Source organism: Leiobunum rupestre, chromosome 2 (genome assembly GCF_980474605.1).
Source record: "Leiobunum rupestre chromosome 2, qqLeiRupe1.1.hap1, whole genome shotgun sequence".
Classification (NCBI taxonomy): domain Eukaryota; kingdom Metazoa; phylum Arthropoda; class Arachnida; order Opiliones; family Sclerosomatidae; genus Leiobunum; species Leiobunum rupestre.
In genome coordinates this window covers 64,941,029-64,957,301 of record NC_143385.1, presented here as the reverse complement: position 1 = coordinate 64,957,301, position 16,273 = coordinate 64,941,029, and the positions used below count along the sequence as shown (strand labels likewise).

General features: G+C 32.9%; 2 protein-coding genes and 1 long non-coding RNA gene across 9 annotated transcripts in view; 1 reads left to right on the top strand and 2 right to left on the bottom strand.

The window, feature by feature from the left end:
• Position 1: 1 nt before the first annotated feature.
• Positions 2-5,221, top strand: LOC149958763 (uncharacterized). Of its 2 annotated transcripts, none has more exons than XM_090166142.1 (15): positions 2-151; positions 366-974; positions 1,046-1,140; positions 1,211-1,370; positions 1,432-1,591; positions 1,650-1,742; positions 1,804-1,917; positions 1,983-2,080; positions 2,144-2,260; positions 3,023-3,079; positions 3,143-3,302; positions 3,948-4,180; positions 4,255-4,489; positions 4,546-4,704; positions 4,764-5,058. In XM_090166142.1, exons 2-15 carry the CDS (start codon positions 438-440, stop codon positions 4,790-4,792), a joined length of 2,247 nt encoding a protein of 748 aa, XP_090022268.1. In that variant the 5' UTR covers positions 2-151; positions 366-437; the 3' UTR covers positions 4,793-5,058. The 2 variants fall into 2 exon arrangements, with proteins under 2 accessions (XP_090022268.1, XP_090022267.1); XM_090166141.1 differs by lacking the exon at positions 4,764-5,058 and adding an exon at positions 5,087-5,221 and having other exon boundaries at positions 5-151.
• LOC149958762 (uncharacterized) lies at positions 5,056-6,061 on the bottom strand. Its single transcript, XR_016478561.1, has 3 exons — positions 5,885-6,061; positions 5,696-5,813; positions 5,056-5,192 (listed from the first exon to the last, which is right to left on the bottom strand). It is a non-coding gene; the product is annotated as an uncharacterized LOC149958762 (long non-coding RNA).
• Positions 6,062-8,960: 2,899 nt separating this feature from the next.
• The window catches only part of nmo (serine/threonine-protein kinase nemo), a 73,754-nt gene continuing 66,441 nt past the window's right edge, over positions 8,961-16,273 (bottom strand). For 2 of the 6 annotated variants that reach the window (XM_090166138.1, XM_090166136.1), the window contains exon 8: positions 8,961-14,354. Coding sequence is in view for 3 of the 6 variants with exons in the window: in XM_090166136.1 (XP_090022262.1) it covers positions 14,300-14,354 (55 nt within the window). In the remaining 3 variants the exon portion in view is untranslated. Of the gene's footprint in view, positions 14,355-14,622; positions 15,070-16,273 lie in introns of those variants that run through there. The other 4 variants (XM_090166140.1, XM_090166137.1, XM_090166139.1 and 1 more) reach the window with 3 other exon arrangements.

Sequence of the window (16,273 nt, the reverse complement as noted above, 5' to 3'; positions counted from 1 at the left end):
TCTGATTGGTTGATAAATTAGGCCGTTTGTCAGGCCACCGTCGTAGTGTAAAAAATATAGCATAATATCATGATCGGAAAGTGAATAAATATGGAGTTTTTTTAAACCTTTATTATGGAAACTTTTATATAAACACCATATCTTTTAAGGAGTAAGATATTATTATTTTTTTTAGTATACTAGTTTGAAATTTTTAATTTTTTTTCAAGCCTTGGTTTAAGCATTACACCTAACTTGACCTAATAGTACCACCTTAAAATAGATCAATAATTTTCTATATGATCCTACAAATATTGTAAATTTATTACGTCACGGTGGCCTATGAAGATCAAGGTCAATTAAATGTTATTTTAACGCTATTTAAGGGACCTACTAACAATCAAACGGCGACTTTAAATAAATTCACGACTGGGCAAACCCCAGTAAGCCCATCCGCAATGGACGTTGGTCAACAATGGCGTCGTCGGATGACCGGCTTCTGGATGATGGCAAATCCAGTTTTTGGTCGCAGATTTCGACACTTACACAAACTACACACGGATGGATTTATGGGTCTAAATGCTGTATGTCTTCCGGATGGGAACCCCCCTGGTGCAGTGTACCGTTCAAGTTTACCCGCTACCCCAGTGTCGACACCAATCTGGGATAACAACCACTATTTCTCCGAACAAATATTACGCGATCGACTATGTAAAACACCATCTCCTAGAAAGTGCCGCATGTTTGAACCAAGAGGGTCCATACCCGATATGGGACTTAATTCATTTGATCTACCATCATCCAGTTCCTCACCTGCTGATAACACTACCAGCGAACTTGATAATGAAGAATTAACAAGTCCTGAGGACGAGAGAAAAGAATTACCACGTTCTAGTGATGAAGAAACTGAGAAAGGAATGGGGGATCAGTTAATCGAATCTAAAGAATCATACATACTAAAAAGGCGGCTATTTGTGGGAAATTTAAGCTACAAGGTGATTATTGTTGCAATTACTACAATGACTTTTGTAGATTTCAATGTCTGACTTGGATTTTAATGTTTAAGGTTACGAAAAAGGAAATGAAAGATTACTTTAGTCAATTTGGAAAAGTTATATATTGCGAAGTTGTGCAGGACCACGTTAAACGTTGGTCAAAAGGGTATGTACATTTACAATTTAAAATAATTTTTGTATAATTAAGCTGTTTCTATAAAAATATTTGATGACAGTTACGGATTTGTAACATTCGCAAAACACGAGTCTGTTTTGAAAGCCCTAGCTGCCACAGTTGGCTCTCTCGAGTTAGATGGACGAACTTTAAGGGTATTTCCTGCTGAGGAGAAAAGAACTAGCAAGTTAAAGAAGGACATGAAAGATTTAAGTCCCCAGGTACTTCACAATACCTTTTGAAACTCTTATTTCCAAAGTCTTTAATTGTTATTTCTACCAGGACTTTGAACCTGATTTTGAGTCAGTTCCCGAGAAACAGTCTACATTGGTCACTGTTCGTAAAGGTGCTCCTGTGGAAAACGTTAATGATCTCGAAGATGATGTTCTGCTAACAATTTTCTCATTTTTGTCATTTATTGATCGTGTTCGAATTGAAAGAGGTTAATTTCCCTACATATCATCCCAACTTAAGCTTTAGCTAAATTTATTTTTATTTAGTTTGCAAACGATGGCAAATATTGGCGTTACAAACATGGCAATCTCAAGAATCTCTCGAACATTGGAGTTGCTTTTCTTATAATGGCCCCATTGGTTTGTGATATTGTTTTGGTTTTGCTATAATTAACCAAAAACTAATAAGTTATTCCGTTAGGCCTAAATAATATGGTGCTACGTAGTTTACTAAAGAAATGCGCTCCGAATCTGAGAAAAATTGATATTTCAAATACGCTTCATGGACTTGACTTCCAAGCAGTGGAAATCATCAGTATGTTCATAAAATGAAGTACTTATTTATTATTTAATTTCAAAACTCAATTTTATATTATTTAGCTCATTTATGTCCAAACTTGGAAGACGCTAATTTGTCGGGCTTGAGAGTAACAAATGTTTCCCTTCAACAGTTGGCTCAAAAATGTCCCAAACTAAAGGTTAAGTACATATAGCTAATTAATTCGTTTTCACAGGGTTAAATAATTGTATATTTTCTATAGACTGTGATCTTAAAAAAGTGTTTTGATGCTGGAGAAAAAGGATTTTGGTGGCTGCTACATTTGTGTAAAGATCTGGAATATTTGGATGCTAGTGAGAGTTTGAGGTTAACTGGACAGGTATATTGGTTTTAGGAGCGGAGTTCTACGAGTTGTAGAGGTCATTTGGAATGGAAAATGTTCTATGACATTTTTCCCTACAGGCTACTGTTTCGGAGTTGTGAATTAATTGCTGTAGGTATAACCCCCAATTAAAGTAATGTACCCATCAAATTGCCAATCCCTTTTTCATTCATAGCGATGTGCACGCGCCAATAAAAGTCTCTTTTAATAAAAAAAAATTCATGCCCAATTATTTTACTACAGAGATTTTTTCCGCGTAAAAATGATCGCTTTTGCTGTTATTAAAATAATTGAGTGTTAATTTTTTCTTTATAAAAAGAGATGTTTATTGGGGTGTGCACATCGCTATGAATGAAAAAGGGATTGGCATTTTGAAGGGTACGTTACTTTAATTGGGGGTTATACCTACAGCAATTAATTAACAACACCGAAATGGTAGTCCGTGGGGAAAAATGTCATAGAACATTTTCCATTCCAAATAACCTCTACAACTCGTGGAACTCCGCTCCTACCACCATTTACGATACACCCTGTATATATTGGCTAAGCCCTTGTTGTAAAATACTAAGTGTTGGCTCCAAAAAGGATAATATTGCTATGACTTGGCTTAGAAAATAGAATTTTAAAACTTCTCGTTAAAAATGTATAATTTTTTTAAGCTTATCAATCTTCTGCTTTCACCTATTATACTATGAAAACATTTGTTAAAACGTTAAGCTTTAACGTTTTGTACTAATCCTTAGTTTTGAAAATTTGCAGTGTTTTCATATGGCTAGACCGAAACTGAAAACTGTTGTACTAAACAAGTGCACGAAAGTAGGTTGTAATAAAACGCATATGATTTCGAAATACATTTTTGTAAAGGAATTTTCTTTTTAGTTATGCCCTCAAGGTTTCAGCAAATTAGCCACCAAATGCCATGGACTAACTTCTTTATATTTAAATGATTGCTACGAATTAACTGATAGAGCCCTTGAACTTCTCTGTCAGAGTTTACGCAATTTAAAAACATTTCACTTAGGAGGAAATTTCCGTGAAGGTTAGTTAACTAATAGGGTTTAAAATAGGCATGTGCGAGCCTTGATTTTTGGGTTTCAAGCCGAGCTTAGAGTATGAAAAATTTCACTTTTCAAGAATCTAGCTTTCAAGCTTTTAGGCTTAGCTTAAAGTGGTTTTGAGTACTGGAATAATTAGGGTTAGCTCTATCATTAGGTTCTACGATTTCTTCTTAAAAGAATATATACTGCCAGAGCTTTTACGTTTATTTGAAGCCATATTTGTGAAGTCTAAATTAATAACTGGCCATACAAGGGATTACAACAAGAAAATAGTGGATGAACCACCAAACAACTGACAATAAACAGCTAGGGCACACTAAGTAATGTAACTTATGGTTTTGGTTTTGTTTTATACATTGAAAATCAGTGACCAATCAGAAACAACTAGGAATTGTACCTCACCCAATAAGAGATCTTAGCTTTTCCCACCATTTTTAAAAGCTTGCGAGTAGTGCCTTGGTAAGAATAATAGTTTTGAGTACTCTAAAGTAAGCGTAGGCCTCAATTTGAGGCTCAAACCATTTTAGAGTTTTTCAACTAAGGCTTTTTTCGATCGAGTACTGGAATGAAATTGAGCACTCACACATGCCTAGTTTAAATTAAACTAAATTTCAAAATTATTGTAGTCACATCTGGGGGTCTACACCATATTGGCCGCCTTTCAAACATGGAAGAACTTCTATTAAAGCAAAATCACGCTGTAGATGATGATGTAATGTGTGCAATTGCAAGAGGTTGCCGTAAGTTAAGGTGGCTCAACATTAATGGTTGTTTTCCTGGAGGAGTTTCCGATGCTTCTTTGAAATCAGTATCAGAATGTCCCAGATTACGAACATTATTCATTAGTTATCTAGATAAGGTATTTTTATTCACCAAGCCTTTTGACAGTAAATAAAGTAGAAATTATCAACTGTTCGCTTGATTTTTGTATAGATAACTGATGATGGCATCTCCACACTTGCACGACAGGGGCAACTTGAAGTACTGGAAGCACGAGGTTGTACTAATTTGGGTGATAAAGGATTCATAGCTGTAGCGTTGCTTTGTCCATCGTTAAAAGAGTTGGACGTTAGCGGATGCATCTTAGTCACAAACTATACAGTACAGGCTTGTCTCGAAAGTATAAATAATCGAGCGGTATCGAGTAAACTCGATATTACAGTTGGAGGTATGAATTTGATATTGAAATAAGCATTATTTTATCTGACTATCAAATAATTATAGGAACAAGTGTAAAAATTGAAGAGTTGCGGATTGATAATGAAAACCTAAAAGTGTCCATGTTTAATTACTGCCAGAATTCCCTCAGGCCGGATTTCACGGATATTATTGGAACGTATAGCTACGATGATGATAAAGAGGATGCAGATGATCATCATATTGGTAATTAATAATTACTGTTCTTTAAAAGGGTCAGAATAAACACTACCGCTTTTGTCAAGGCTTCCTAGAGGGTCACTCAAACAGGTGAAAAAGATGAGGGGTGGGATGAGGTTTCCAGGAAAACATTTATGCAAGCTCTTTGCTGGAAATGTTTCATTTGTAGTTTTGTGACAATAAAAAGCTTGCATCAATAAACCTGACATGGCTAGGTAATGCTTGGGTTCCACTGCATTCTATGACAGACCCAAAAAAAGTTATAGTGCAATATGCAGTAAGCAAATTTATTTATCCAACAAAATTTTCATATAATATAGAAAAGATTAATAGTTTGAATCTTACTCTTCGCTGTACAAGCTTATTAAACTAGATATTTTTAATTTAGGATCACGTGATGGTTGGCCCGTAACGGACGAAATGGCTGAGTATTTTTTAACCTGCGATGATCCAGGTTATATAGGTGATATGTGGCCAAGTTGATTTCCATAAAACTACAATGTTTAATTGCCTTTTTAAGGTCAAATTATTAAATTTGAACTTGTAAAGTATAAAATTTCATAAAAACCATGTTAATATTATGTATAAAGGGAATTTGAAAATTAAGTTAGTAAGTTGGTTTGACATGGGCCTTGGTTTTTCTATTTTAGGTGTTTTAGTGGTATAAATTAGCGTACATTTTCTTGACTATTAGAATAGCTTCTACATTGTACATAAGATCAAATTAATGTTGAAGTTATTTGTTTACATTAAATTAGTATGCAGCGATTAATGCCTTGGGTCAGTGGTAATTTGAAAGAGTATTTTTGGAAAGGTCAAAAAGAACTACGAAAGCTATTTTTGGAGCAAGTCTATGAAAGCAAAGGCTTAACGCTTGGAGTCATATCATTTGTAACAATCTAGTCTTATTTTACAATCGTTCCTTTAACAGCTCTGTCTATACTTTCATGGCGCACACAACGCATTGTCATTTAAAGTAGTAAAGCTGCCAACTTACATTTTCGTTTGTTGGACTTTTTACAGTAATAATTTGTCTTTAACATCTCATCAAACTCTGTAAGGTGAACATACCAAATTTTTTGTCCAGGATGTAGAAACTTGTTTCTAGTTATTTTCTGTAAAAAGTTAGAAATAAATTATTTCCAGTTTAATTACAATTCTTTTTGTAATTTAATAAAATACTTACAAGAATAATTATTTCATCCGTACTTTCAAATAATATGTGTAAACATAAATTATTAGCTTAATGCCAGATTGAACGTTTGAAAACCGCGATAGAATTTGAACCAAATACCACAGCCAACTTAGATCTGTTCTCGCGGCACTCGCACGAGCAGCGAGAACAGATCTAAGTTGGCCGTGCAAATACAAAAGCAGACGATAGCAGTTTGTAAACCGAAAACCGAAATTCGGTTTACAAACCATAGAAATCGGATAACAAACTAGAACGCTTAATCGAATGGCTGACAAGGTACCGATTAGATTCTGGGCTAAAACGACAGTAACGCCATCTGCGCTGCCTCTAGAGGCGCGCTCGCGCGTAACTTGGTTAAAAGTTTTCCCCCACCCCATTGAAATTAATGTAAAGTTGGCGATAATTAAACGTTAATTAACCTACCAAATGATATAAGAAATATTCCACTGACAATTTTTCCCGTTTATACAAACTTAAATGTAATATAAAATCGCCTTGAAAAATCGTTTATCGCTTTGTAACATTCAAAAATATTTTTCCCGCACCATGTAGATAACCGAGCATCTGCTCGTCTAGGTAAAGTTTGTGTTGTCAACGCGCGTATTAGAAAGATAAATGAGATTTTAGAAAGTAGGTTGTAATTCGGAACGATATTAATACTTTTCACGAATTTTGTCATCGGTGAATTATAAATATGACTTGAAATCAGTTTCAAGGTTTATTTAAAAGTTAGTTTCATAACTTTTCATCCATTGGTTCGTTCAGAATGTATCTTTAAAGTAGACGAAAATTTTAAGGCGCGGAATCTTGCCCAGTCTTAAGCCTCGGTTTAATCTACTGCGTATTTTGAAACGGAAAACCCCGATTACTATCGTTAAATCTTGGTTAAATGATGGCGAACGCTCTTTGTAATAATTAAATAGTATTCGCGACCGAAAACAATCGCTACCCTCCTTTGATTCGCTAGAAAGGTAGCGGCTAAAGCAGACGCTATTAGTTTTTCCTCATCGGTAAATAAATAATTATACTTGCATTTTAATATAATTTTTCATCGTTTGCTTATATTTTGATAATTTATTTCAGAAAAAACGTGCTTATGACTGATTAATTTTTTCTGTAGCATCATTCTGGTCTCTTCGATTTACTCACCCGTAGACATACGTTCTAAAACGCCTCACTTGGCGGCGCTCGGGTGGAGATAATTTCACGTTTTGATTAAATATTTTTCACCCCCATCCTACTCACTCATTTTACTTCATTAAACATTCTACCGTACTGACACACTTTAGGGTCTAATGTCGCTTTTGGTAATAATATGGAAGCAAAAGTAAATACAGACATGTCTGTATTTACTTTTGTATGGAAGCCCTGCTTAATCCAGCATCATAGTGCTACCTAGGAGCAACAAACACATAAGGAGAACGCAACCCGTCGAAAGTCGTGCATTTTCTTGTGTACATTTTTCATTGGTTAGACGCTGTAGCACCTGCTGCCGTCGGAAGGGGAAAATTCTGAAATGGTCTTCCCCCCGCCCGTAAAACGTTCAGCGTAAAGGTTCGTCCAATGAAATTTGTACGCAACTTTTCGTTAGCATGTTTAAAGGCTATCTGCGTTCTCTTTGTGTTTGTCGCTCCTACATGCCACTGCCAATTCGCCGTTGGCTCGAGAAGGGGTTAGTTATATAACTTTTACATTCGACCAGATGCTAATAGACGCTTAAATAAAACATCTTCAACGGTATCGCCAAGAATTAATATTTCAGAAAGCCAAGACCTGCAAGGCAGTTTATATAGTGCTTGTTAAAACAATGGAAACTTGTCACCCATTTCGGTCGAGAATACGTGATTATTCTACTATCGCTACGCCCCCTTTGGTTAGCTATTGAACTAGATAGCTCGCGGCTAAAGCAGACGCTATTAGTTTTTCCTCAATAGTTATATATTCTTAAATTTGACTTTATAAATAATGATACTGGCATTTTAATATAATTTTGGCATCGTTTACTTATATTTGTATAAGTTTATTAAAGAAAGTTCTTATGGCTTTTTAATTTGTCTGTAGCAGACGCTTGATCATAGGCACAACCTCGGTGGAGCTAGGGCCGTTACGCCACCTATACTCGTTTCGGTCGCGAATACCAAAGACGTGAGCACTGATTTTATCTCATTTCATTTTCGACCACAGAATAATTTAAAAAATTCGAGCCGAATCTCAAGTTGCTTCTCCTCGTGATAACAGATCCGAACAAACAAAACAAATTATGTAGTACAGCGCGGAAAAATTATTGAAATTCAAACAATGGCTGCGTTCAACAACTATCAACGGAGAAAAACCGCTGAGTTATCGTTGAGTTCTTTTAATTATAGCGTATCTGTATTCACCTTGCTTTTAATCAACGCTACGTCACAAAAATCTAAAACTTGTTGTACGATTTCTGGTTCGCTGACTTAATGAACAAAATATCGTCAGCTACCCCTCCTTTAACTTTGTCGAATGACGTCACGACACCGATGAGCAACGGAAAAACCTGCTCCTCCGACCGCTGACTTTTCGTTGAGCAACATGACGTAGAAACCGGAAGTTAAAAAAAGCGTACAGTAAGCTCAACGCTCAGCGCTGAGTCCCGCTGAACGTAGCCGATACTGCGTACCTTTAAAGACGCCAATAATTCCCACTTTGAGTGCGCCCTGAGATGTCATCACGACTGCGTCACTGCGCGTTCCACTTTCATCCTCCTAGGGTCACGTCAGGCCTAAGCGGGGTTTTCAATTTTCAAAACAACGTGGAAGTTTAAGAAGTGGGGCATTATCACCGCAATCTTAAAATGTTGTTATATCATACATGTGAATACCATTAATGAATTAAATATGAACGTAGCTAATAGTTATTTGAATTCACATTTAGCCTAATTTAGGCAACATTGTTTTTTGCTCCTGGTTATTTAAAGAGCTTATTTGTGACCTTAACTAACAGCTCTGAAAATTATTTCTTATATTTCTAAAGTTGTTTGGAAACTTTTGCTGCCATAATTTGTATTTAAAGATAAGAAATAAACAATTCAATTCAGTTCTTTTTATCATGTTTTATGAAAACTGATGTAAAAAACGACACAATTACATACATGATACTACTGTACAAAGGCTGGCGAGGGGAGAGCTGTCCAAAATTTACTATATCATCCCGAAATATTCAATACTACACAGATTCCCTAAACACAGCGTTTTTAAACTTTTGTTTATGTCTAGGCAGTTCTTTCAATGTTAACTAATATCGTGTTTGACTAATTAGGTATTTAAAAAAATTAATATCAACTTTACGTATAATGTAACCGTAAAGTTAAGAAAACACTTCAAGATAGTTTTGTTAAAGATTAAAAATTTTAAAGCAAATTATTTTTTCGCTATTAAAAGCACCTTTGTAACCGTTTAGCAAATATTTTTTTTAAGAAACACTTGTTCAAACAACAAATTTACAAGGGAAAAACAAATATTTAGAAAACCGCATAACACACGTTGAGATATATTCAACCATACACATATTTTATGTTGACCATCTATTTCGTGTTTTAGATCAGAAAAATTAAAGCTCTGAATTTTTGAAAAATGACCTTCTAAAATTCCTGATACACAAATTAAGTATAAAAAGAATTTTGCGATAAATTTGTCAAGTTAGGCCAATTTTTCTACTTGAATGTCAATTTTTTGCAATGTAAAGACATTTTAAATTGGAATAGGTCAAAAACATGTTTTTTTAAGAAGTGCTTATGTAATGAATTACGTACGAAGACATGATTTTATTATTATTATACCATAAATGACAAATTATTTTTTTGGCCCGCGTGTGAAATAAAACAACTGACCAGATTCGATAATAAATGAATGAAATATCAACGGAACACCTTTTTCAATATCGCTGTGATTAAAATATAAGCAATGAGCATTTACATTTTGAAGTTTTGACTCTCATTTTTTAAATAGTTACGTCTGTTAAGCATTTTTTTAGTTCACATTTGTTCGCTCAGTTTTGAAAAAATAATTTGGTAACTTTAGCTTAAACAACGGACATATGTACAATATTACCCCATAAACCCGTTTCAATTTATCCAAAAAAGAAGCCATAGTGTCATTTTTACAGCTGTTTTTTTTGTAAAACAAAGTCAATGTATAAAAGCAAATTGCTGTTTATTAATAGATACTTCAATGAGTCTATCCTTTTATAATTGTAAAAAGAATTATGTTTAAAGTTACTCCAAATAGATCTTAAAAATATAGCAAATAATAATAAAATTGCCCCAAACTTCCTTAAATGGCTTGGATTGAACACTGATTAAACAAATTAATTTTAGATATTGATAAGCATATAACAATGTTTTACCTCACCAAAATGAATGCATCCAAAGTTATCGCAAAAATTAAGTTAAAAATGGCTTGTAAAAGTAATCATAAAAGCACAATTTATTCCCTACTGGACTAATTAAATCAACAAAAACATGCGTACAAAGTTACCACATTAGAATTAAACCAGAGCGAACATATTAACTTGAAAAATGCATTTTTTGACTTGAAACACATAGCGAGAGTTTGACATTGAGTCATTTGGAATTATGGGGATATTAAAATTATAGACACATTATTATACTGGTGAGATCATCAATAAATGTACCACTGACCCAAACTAGCCTAGGCGAGGAGGGGGACAAAAGTTTTTTTTTCAAAAGTGGGGAGGTCAAGGGGTCGAGTGGCCAAACTTTTCATTGGCAGTGTAAAAAATTGGAAGAATTTACATTTCATAATCACAAAAAGTTCATTTAGTATATCTATCGCTACATTGGTTATTTTTTTTGTTAATTATACCACAAAAGTTTAGGCACAAAGTTTCTATCACCACATTATTCAACATCAGTGCATTATTTGTTATCGATTAATTTATACAAGACAATTATTTATATATATTTTTCATGGAGTTGTATACGAGAATTTAATTGAGGGTATTTTTTCCATTCTTCGGTGACGGATTTTTATTTCCTAAACTAATATATTTACAAAGTGCACTAAACCATCACCGTGAAAATGTATTTTTTTATATAAAGAACAAAATTGTTCGTTGTGTGAACTAATTAAGCCTATAGTTTTAGCCATTTTCAATGTGTATTTATGTATATATATATATCAGGGATAAGGAGAACCCAAAAACAATTTGAGATATTGCAAATGGCTAAAATTTTATCATGTACACGTATCATTTGTCTAAGGTTTAGGCAATAATCAAACTTTAGTTGAACTTTATTTTTATAATCAGGGTGTTTCGTCGAGATGTTATCAGTATAAGGAAATAAATTACTCAGACCACCATGTCTAGAAATTTGACTACATAATTCTTTATCCATAGATTAAATTTAACAGGCAAGGCTTAGCTCTAAAGAAACCTAGGCTTAAATTCGTAATGTAAACCTTACCAATTTTATCATAATCAAAGAGTTTATACTTAAAATTTAGGTAGTAAATCAATTTACGCAAGTTTCTTTGCAAAGATTTAAGAATTGACAAGCCAAGCTTTTAACTTCTCTTAGATATTCAAGTTCTACGAAACACCCAGAATAATGGAAAGCTTATATATAATGCAATGAGTTTTCAAACATACATTACAAGGCACACAGGTTATGAGTAATTAGTACAATTAACGGGTTGTTTTGTTAATATCTAGTTAGTTTTGGGCAACGTCACTATACTAGTACATAGTTGATATGGACCAAAATTGTCTAGAAACGTTAAACTTATGCATTTGACAGAGAATAATACTTCCCCATAAATTTAATAAAGTTTTAGCCATACCTATACATCTATTGAAAAATTTAAAAAAAATTCTAATCAATGCAAAACTTTTACCGTACGATAGTAGATAAATTTAGTTCTGTGACATTAACGATATTGAATTTATGGCAGAAACACACTAATTTTAAAACTGTACCAATATATTCCAGTTTTCGTAAATTTTTGCCGAATTAAGTATAGCACCAGATAAATTTTGAACTAATAGATGCCATTAATTTTCAAGTGTTTTGTGGTACCTTGTGGTCAATTTAGGAGATATTTGAAACAATATTCAAAATTTGAGCATTGAATGTTTTAAGTTATATAATTTTTTTAACCATTTTCTTTTGTCGTAAATTTCAGTCAAAATGTGTTCTTGACCACCAGGCATGAAACATTTATGTTTCGTTTTTAAACAGCAGTAAGTGTAATCCTGATCAATTAATTTGTTACATATTGGTACAATTTTAACTTCTTTGCATTAAGACTAAGGGAACTTTCTTATATATTACATTATAAACCACAATACCCGATACTTTCCACCGAGAAACACTTTTACGATAATCAACATCAATTTTTAACATTTAACACAATGATTTGTTTAAATTTAGCTTTGAAAGCTTGGAGAAACCAAAAAAAAAAAACTTTTCATTCATTTTTTAATGCCGTTTTTATCACAATTACTTTCATTTTCTTGGTTAAAGTTTCTACATGGTAGAAAACGAAAAAGTAAAATGGAAAAAAAACTTTGATTCATACAAGAATTTGAGGTGCGCGATTGTACTGTGTTATTTTTTTAAAACTTTTTGTACGCCACTTATGGCGAATCTGCTTTTTTAAATACAGTTAAATTGAAGGCTTGGTTCTAAGTATTATTTTCAATTAAATCAATAACTGAGTTGAGTTAAATAATTGGGAATTAATAACTAAATTTGTGTATTAAAAACTATATTTGACTAATAGTTTGGAAGTTATTTTTAATTTGAAATATTATGAGGAAAAATTTACACTTTCATAGCCAAGGCTTGGTATTTAACCATTCACGGGACAAATTGTGAGGTATAAGGCCTAGTTTTGGCTAAACTGTTTCGCGCATAATCGTAATATCCTGAAATAAACCTGACAAAATAAAAAAAGCACAAACACACCAAATACTTTCCGAATACTTTCACCATTACTTGACTACCAATATAAAACTCATGACTTGGATAACTATTTACAGTGTAATATTAAAAAAACTTAAACAAAAAAAAGCTGTTAGTGGTGCCAAATGCAAAAAAAAAAATAAGCCGTAGCCGGAAAAAATGTGATAAAATAATTATAATAATGAGGTTATATACATATGCGTGTTATTTAGAGTGTTTATACAAAATGTTTTCTATTTTTCTCTCCGAGGGTCTTAACCCTGGAAGCCAAGTAATGGGCAGTTACTGCACAAAATGTAGAATATTTAGAATTAAAAAAAAGATGTCTTTTTCAAGGGACTAACTGAATCAAAATACATAATTGCCTACACCATGGTTAGTGACAATTTGAACATAAGTCACAGTTGTATATATATTGTGACCAATGTCACAAATAAGACCTTTTCGTAAATTTTTGCGTTGCTTCGTGTTATCATTATGGATCAGATTAAAATAAATTAAAATATTACAATTTTAATATTTTAGAATTTACCTCCAAAACAAGAGCAAATAAAAACTTGATTGTAACTTACGAGGTCTTCTCAGATACTAATAAACTGGGCAAAACAGAAAAACCGAATAATCAAAATTGTGTACCAACTTAACTAAAATTTCAACCCAACTACTACCTAATTGTATTAGGTATTACCGCAAAATTTCACAAAAAGTCAATTACGGGTAAATTAATACAACCCATCATTTTGAAATTATGACCTTATATAATAATTAATTAGGATTTTAAGGTCAAATTAATACGTCGTTCCTCTTTATATAAAAAGAGGAATTTTTTTCAGGAACCAATGTGATCAAAAGCTATACTTATAAAATCAATTGTAGCACAATTCAAATGGAAAAAAATTGTCAACATTGTAGATAAACCACAAATTTTGTAGTACTAGATCTAAAAAAAAATTGAAAAATTCGAAAAAAAAAAACCATTAACTAAACCCGCAAATGTTAAATAAATTAAAAAGTACGCACTTTATTAACTGGTCACTACGCGTTTGTTTTTGTCTATTTTTTCACTAGTTAAGTCAATTTCACAAAACACAGCACGTTGACATGTTTTTCCTTAGGTTGCATAGTGAGCGTGTTTTTTAAAGGAATGACCCAAAACATGTTGTCTTCTCACATCAAATTTTTCTTTTCATCGCTTGGAGCATGGTCTAGACTGACATGCCACGTGGTGACAGTTGTCGCTAATAGTTTGTTTTTAACCATGCAAAATTTCATCATTTGGTCAATTTCAGTGTCCATAAAGTCCGTAAAAATAATGTTCATCACAGAATGGATTCATTTAATTCAAAATTTGGCATTGAGGTATCAGTGTGAATATATGTAGAAAAATTAAAAAGTTTTTATTTTTGCGTGTTTTTATACGAAAATATATAAAAATGATGATGTTCTAAGGTCTATTCCCATTGATGCGGTGAAGGTGGCAGTTCAGAAGGATGAGCGACCGTAGAGCTGGAATACCCATAATTTGCGAGGGGTCAATGTTTTGGTTTTTTCAATCGAGTTTTATTCTTCAAATTTATAATTGATAAAAATAAAAAAGTAACCCTCTCACGCAAGTGTAAATGCCAACTTTGATTTGGTAAAAATTATTGATTATAAAAATTAAATAACTTTTCTTCCACAAATGTAATTTTTACACATAAACGAGTTTCTGAATTCATAGTTGTTTTTTCTATAAAACTGGGTACAAAATCAGTTTTAATAAAAATAATTTGTTTTTAATAAAGATTTTTTTGTTCTCAATTTAAAATTGCTTCAGTTGAAGATTCTAAAATTTGCATACAAAATACAAGCTAGTTTGCAAATTTGGGTATTAAGTCTCCAATATTTAGTTGAAGACCTTAAAACCAAAATTTAAAATTTTTGTAAGCTAACTACCAAACGCATGGATTTATGCAGAATCTCAAACTGAAATACCAAATCAAGTTATCATATAATTTTTAATGCGTGTGAAGGTTAGAGTACTAGAAAATAAAATGAAATTTTCAGGTGTTTAACTAAAAATTGCGCTGGGTGTTTTGGGTGACATTGGGCAGTAAATAGTCGTTTTCTCAGGTTTGAATTTTGTCATTTTTTTTACTGATAGATAAAGGAGGAGTTGGACATGCAAGATCCATAAAGAGACTGGTAGGATAGCTGGAGTGGCTGTGCGCGTTGCCGGTGTCTGAGGGCAAGAAAAACAAAGCCTAAGATTTCGCCACTTCGGACACTTTCACAAACTAAGTTAATATCACTATTGTTAAATGATCTCAGAATTATTGGACACAGGCACATAGCAGACGCGGTAGTGTTATGTTGAAACATTGGGTCATATCAAAACTGAGTTTTCAAAAAATTAATTCTAAATTTAAGCAATTTTCATCAAATGCAGTGATTTAATTAATGTTGAAATTTGCCGCACAAATAACAGAAATTCAAATATAGTCAGTCACTCTTAATCTGTCTGAATTATTTATCAAAGCAATTTTGAAAAATATCTATTCAAGTTAAACATATTTATGAAGTTTAACTAGCTTAAAATTGTAAAAGTCTTTCAGTTCGGATATGACCAAATAATGAAATGTAAATGATATCAGCATTTACATGCAAAAACACAATTTTCCCGAAAAATAGCAAACTGAACTTGTTAAGTACCGCTAAAGCAAGCAAATATATTAGTTGGTTTAATCGGAGCCCGGTAACTAATTAATTTGTGTTATTTAAAGAATATTATCCACCACCACCAGGCAAACGAAGTATTGCAGCTCTATCGCCCGAGAAAAGCATGCAATTTATAGTTTTTGAAGAGATTCAAGTTGACAAATGACTCGATAGATAGCCAAAATAGCATTAGAATGTTTACAGTCAATGATTGTTAAGTTAGAGTTAGTAAAGTTAATTTCTTTGTCTGAACCATGGCATCATAATTATCAAGACATTGTTAAAAATGTTAACGATATTTCAACACGAGATTGTTAAATTGTTTTGGAACTGTAAGTTCAATTTCAATGCGAAGATTATTTCTGATGCCAAATTTTGGTTGTTCAAAGCAAAATAGTGATTGATAATAAGATTGCACGGTGCAGCCATTTTTTTTAAATTTGAAGTTTTTCTGTCCACCATAACCAAACCACACAATGATTTTTTCAGTATGTGATGAAGTAGAAACACTGACATTTTGTTCTCAAACTGCAGTTATAATTTTGGATAAATAATAATTATGGAGAGAATTGGTGCAAAAGGGCCACAGAATCTTTAGAATTATACGGGTGGAGCTAAACAATCAAGTGTTTTGGGAAGCTAAGTCACGTGACTGAAAGGGAGGAGCTAACTGAAATTCGACATGAATTATTCAGAAGAGTCTGTTGACCTTTAAAAGCAAAGATAAT

Bases quoted from the DNA above. Each gene is read 5' to 3' on its own strand.
- LOC149958763 (XM_090166141.1), top strand. From the start codon at position 438: ATGGACGTTGGTCAACAATGGCGTCGTCGGATGACCGGCTTCTGGATG. The intron at 1,743-1,803 runs GTTTGTGATATT...TTATTCCGTTAG, and splicing joins TTCTTATAATGGCCCCATTG to GCCTAAATAATATGGTGCTA. The intron at 2,261-3,022 runs GTATATTGGTTT...GAAAATTTGCAG, and splicing joins GTTTGAGGTTAACTGGACAG to TGTTTTCATATGGCTAGACC.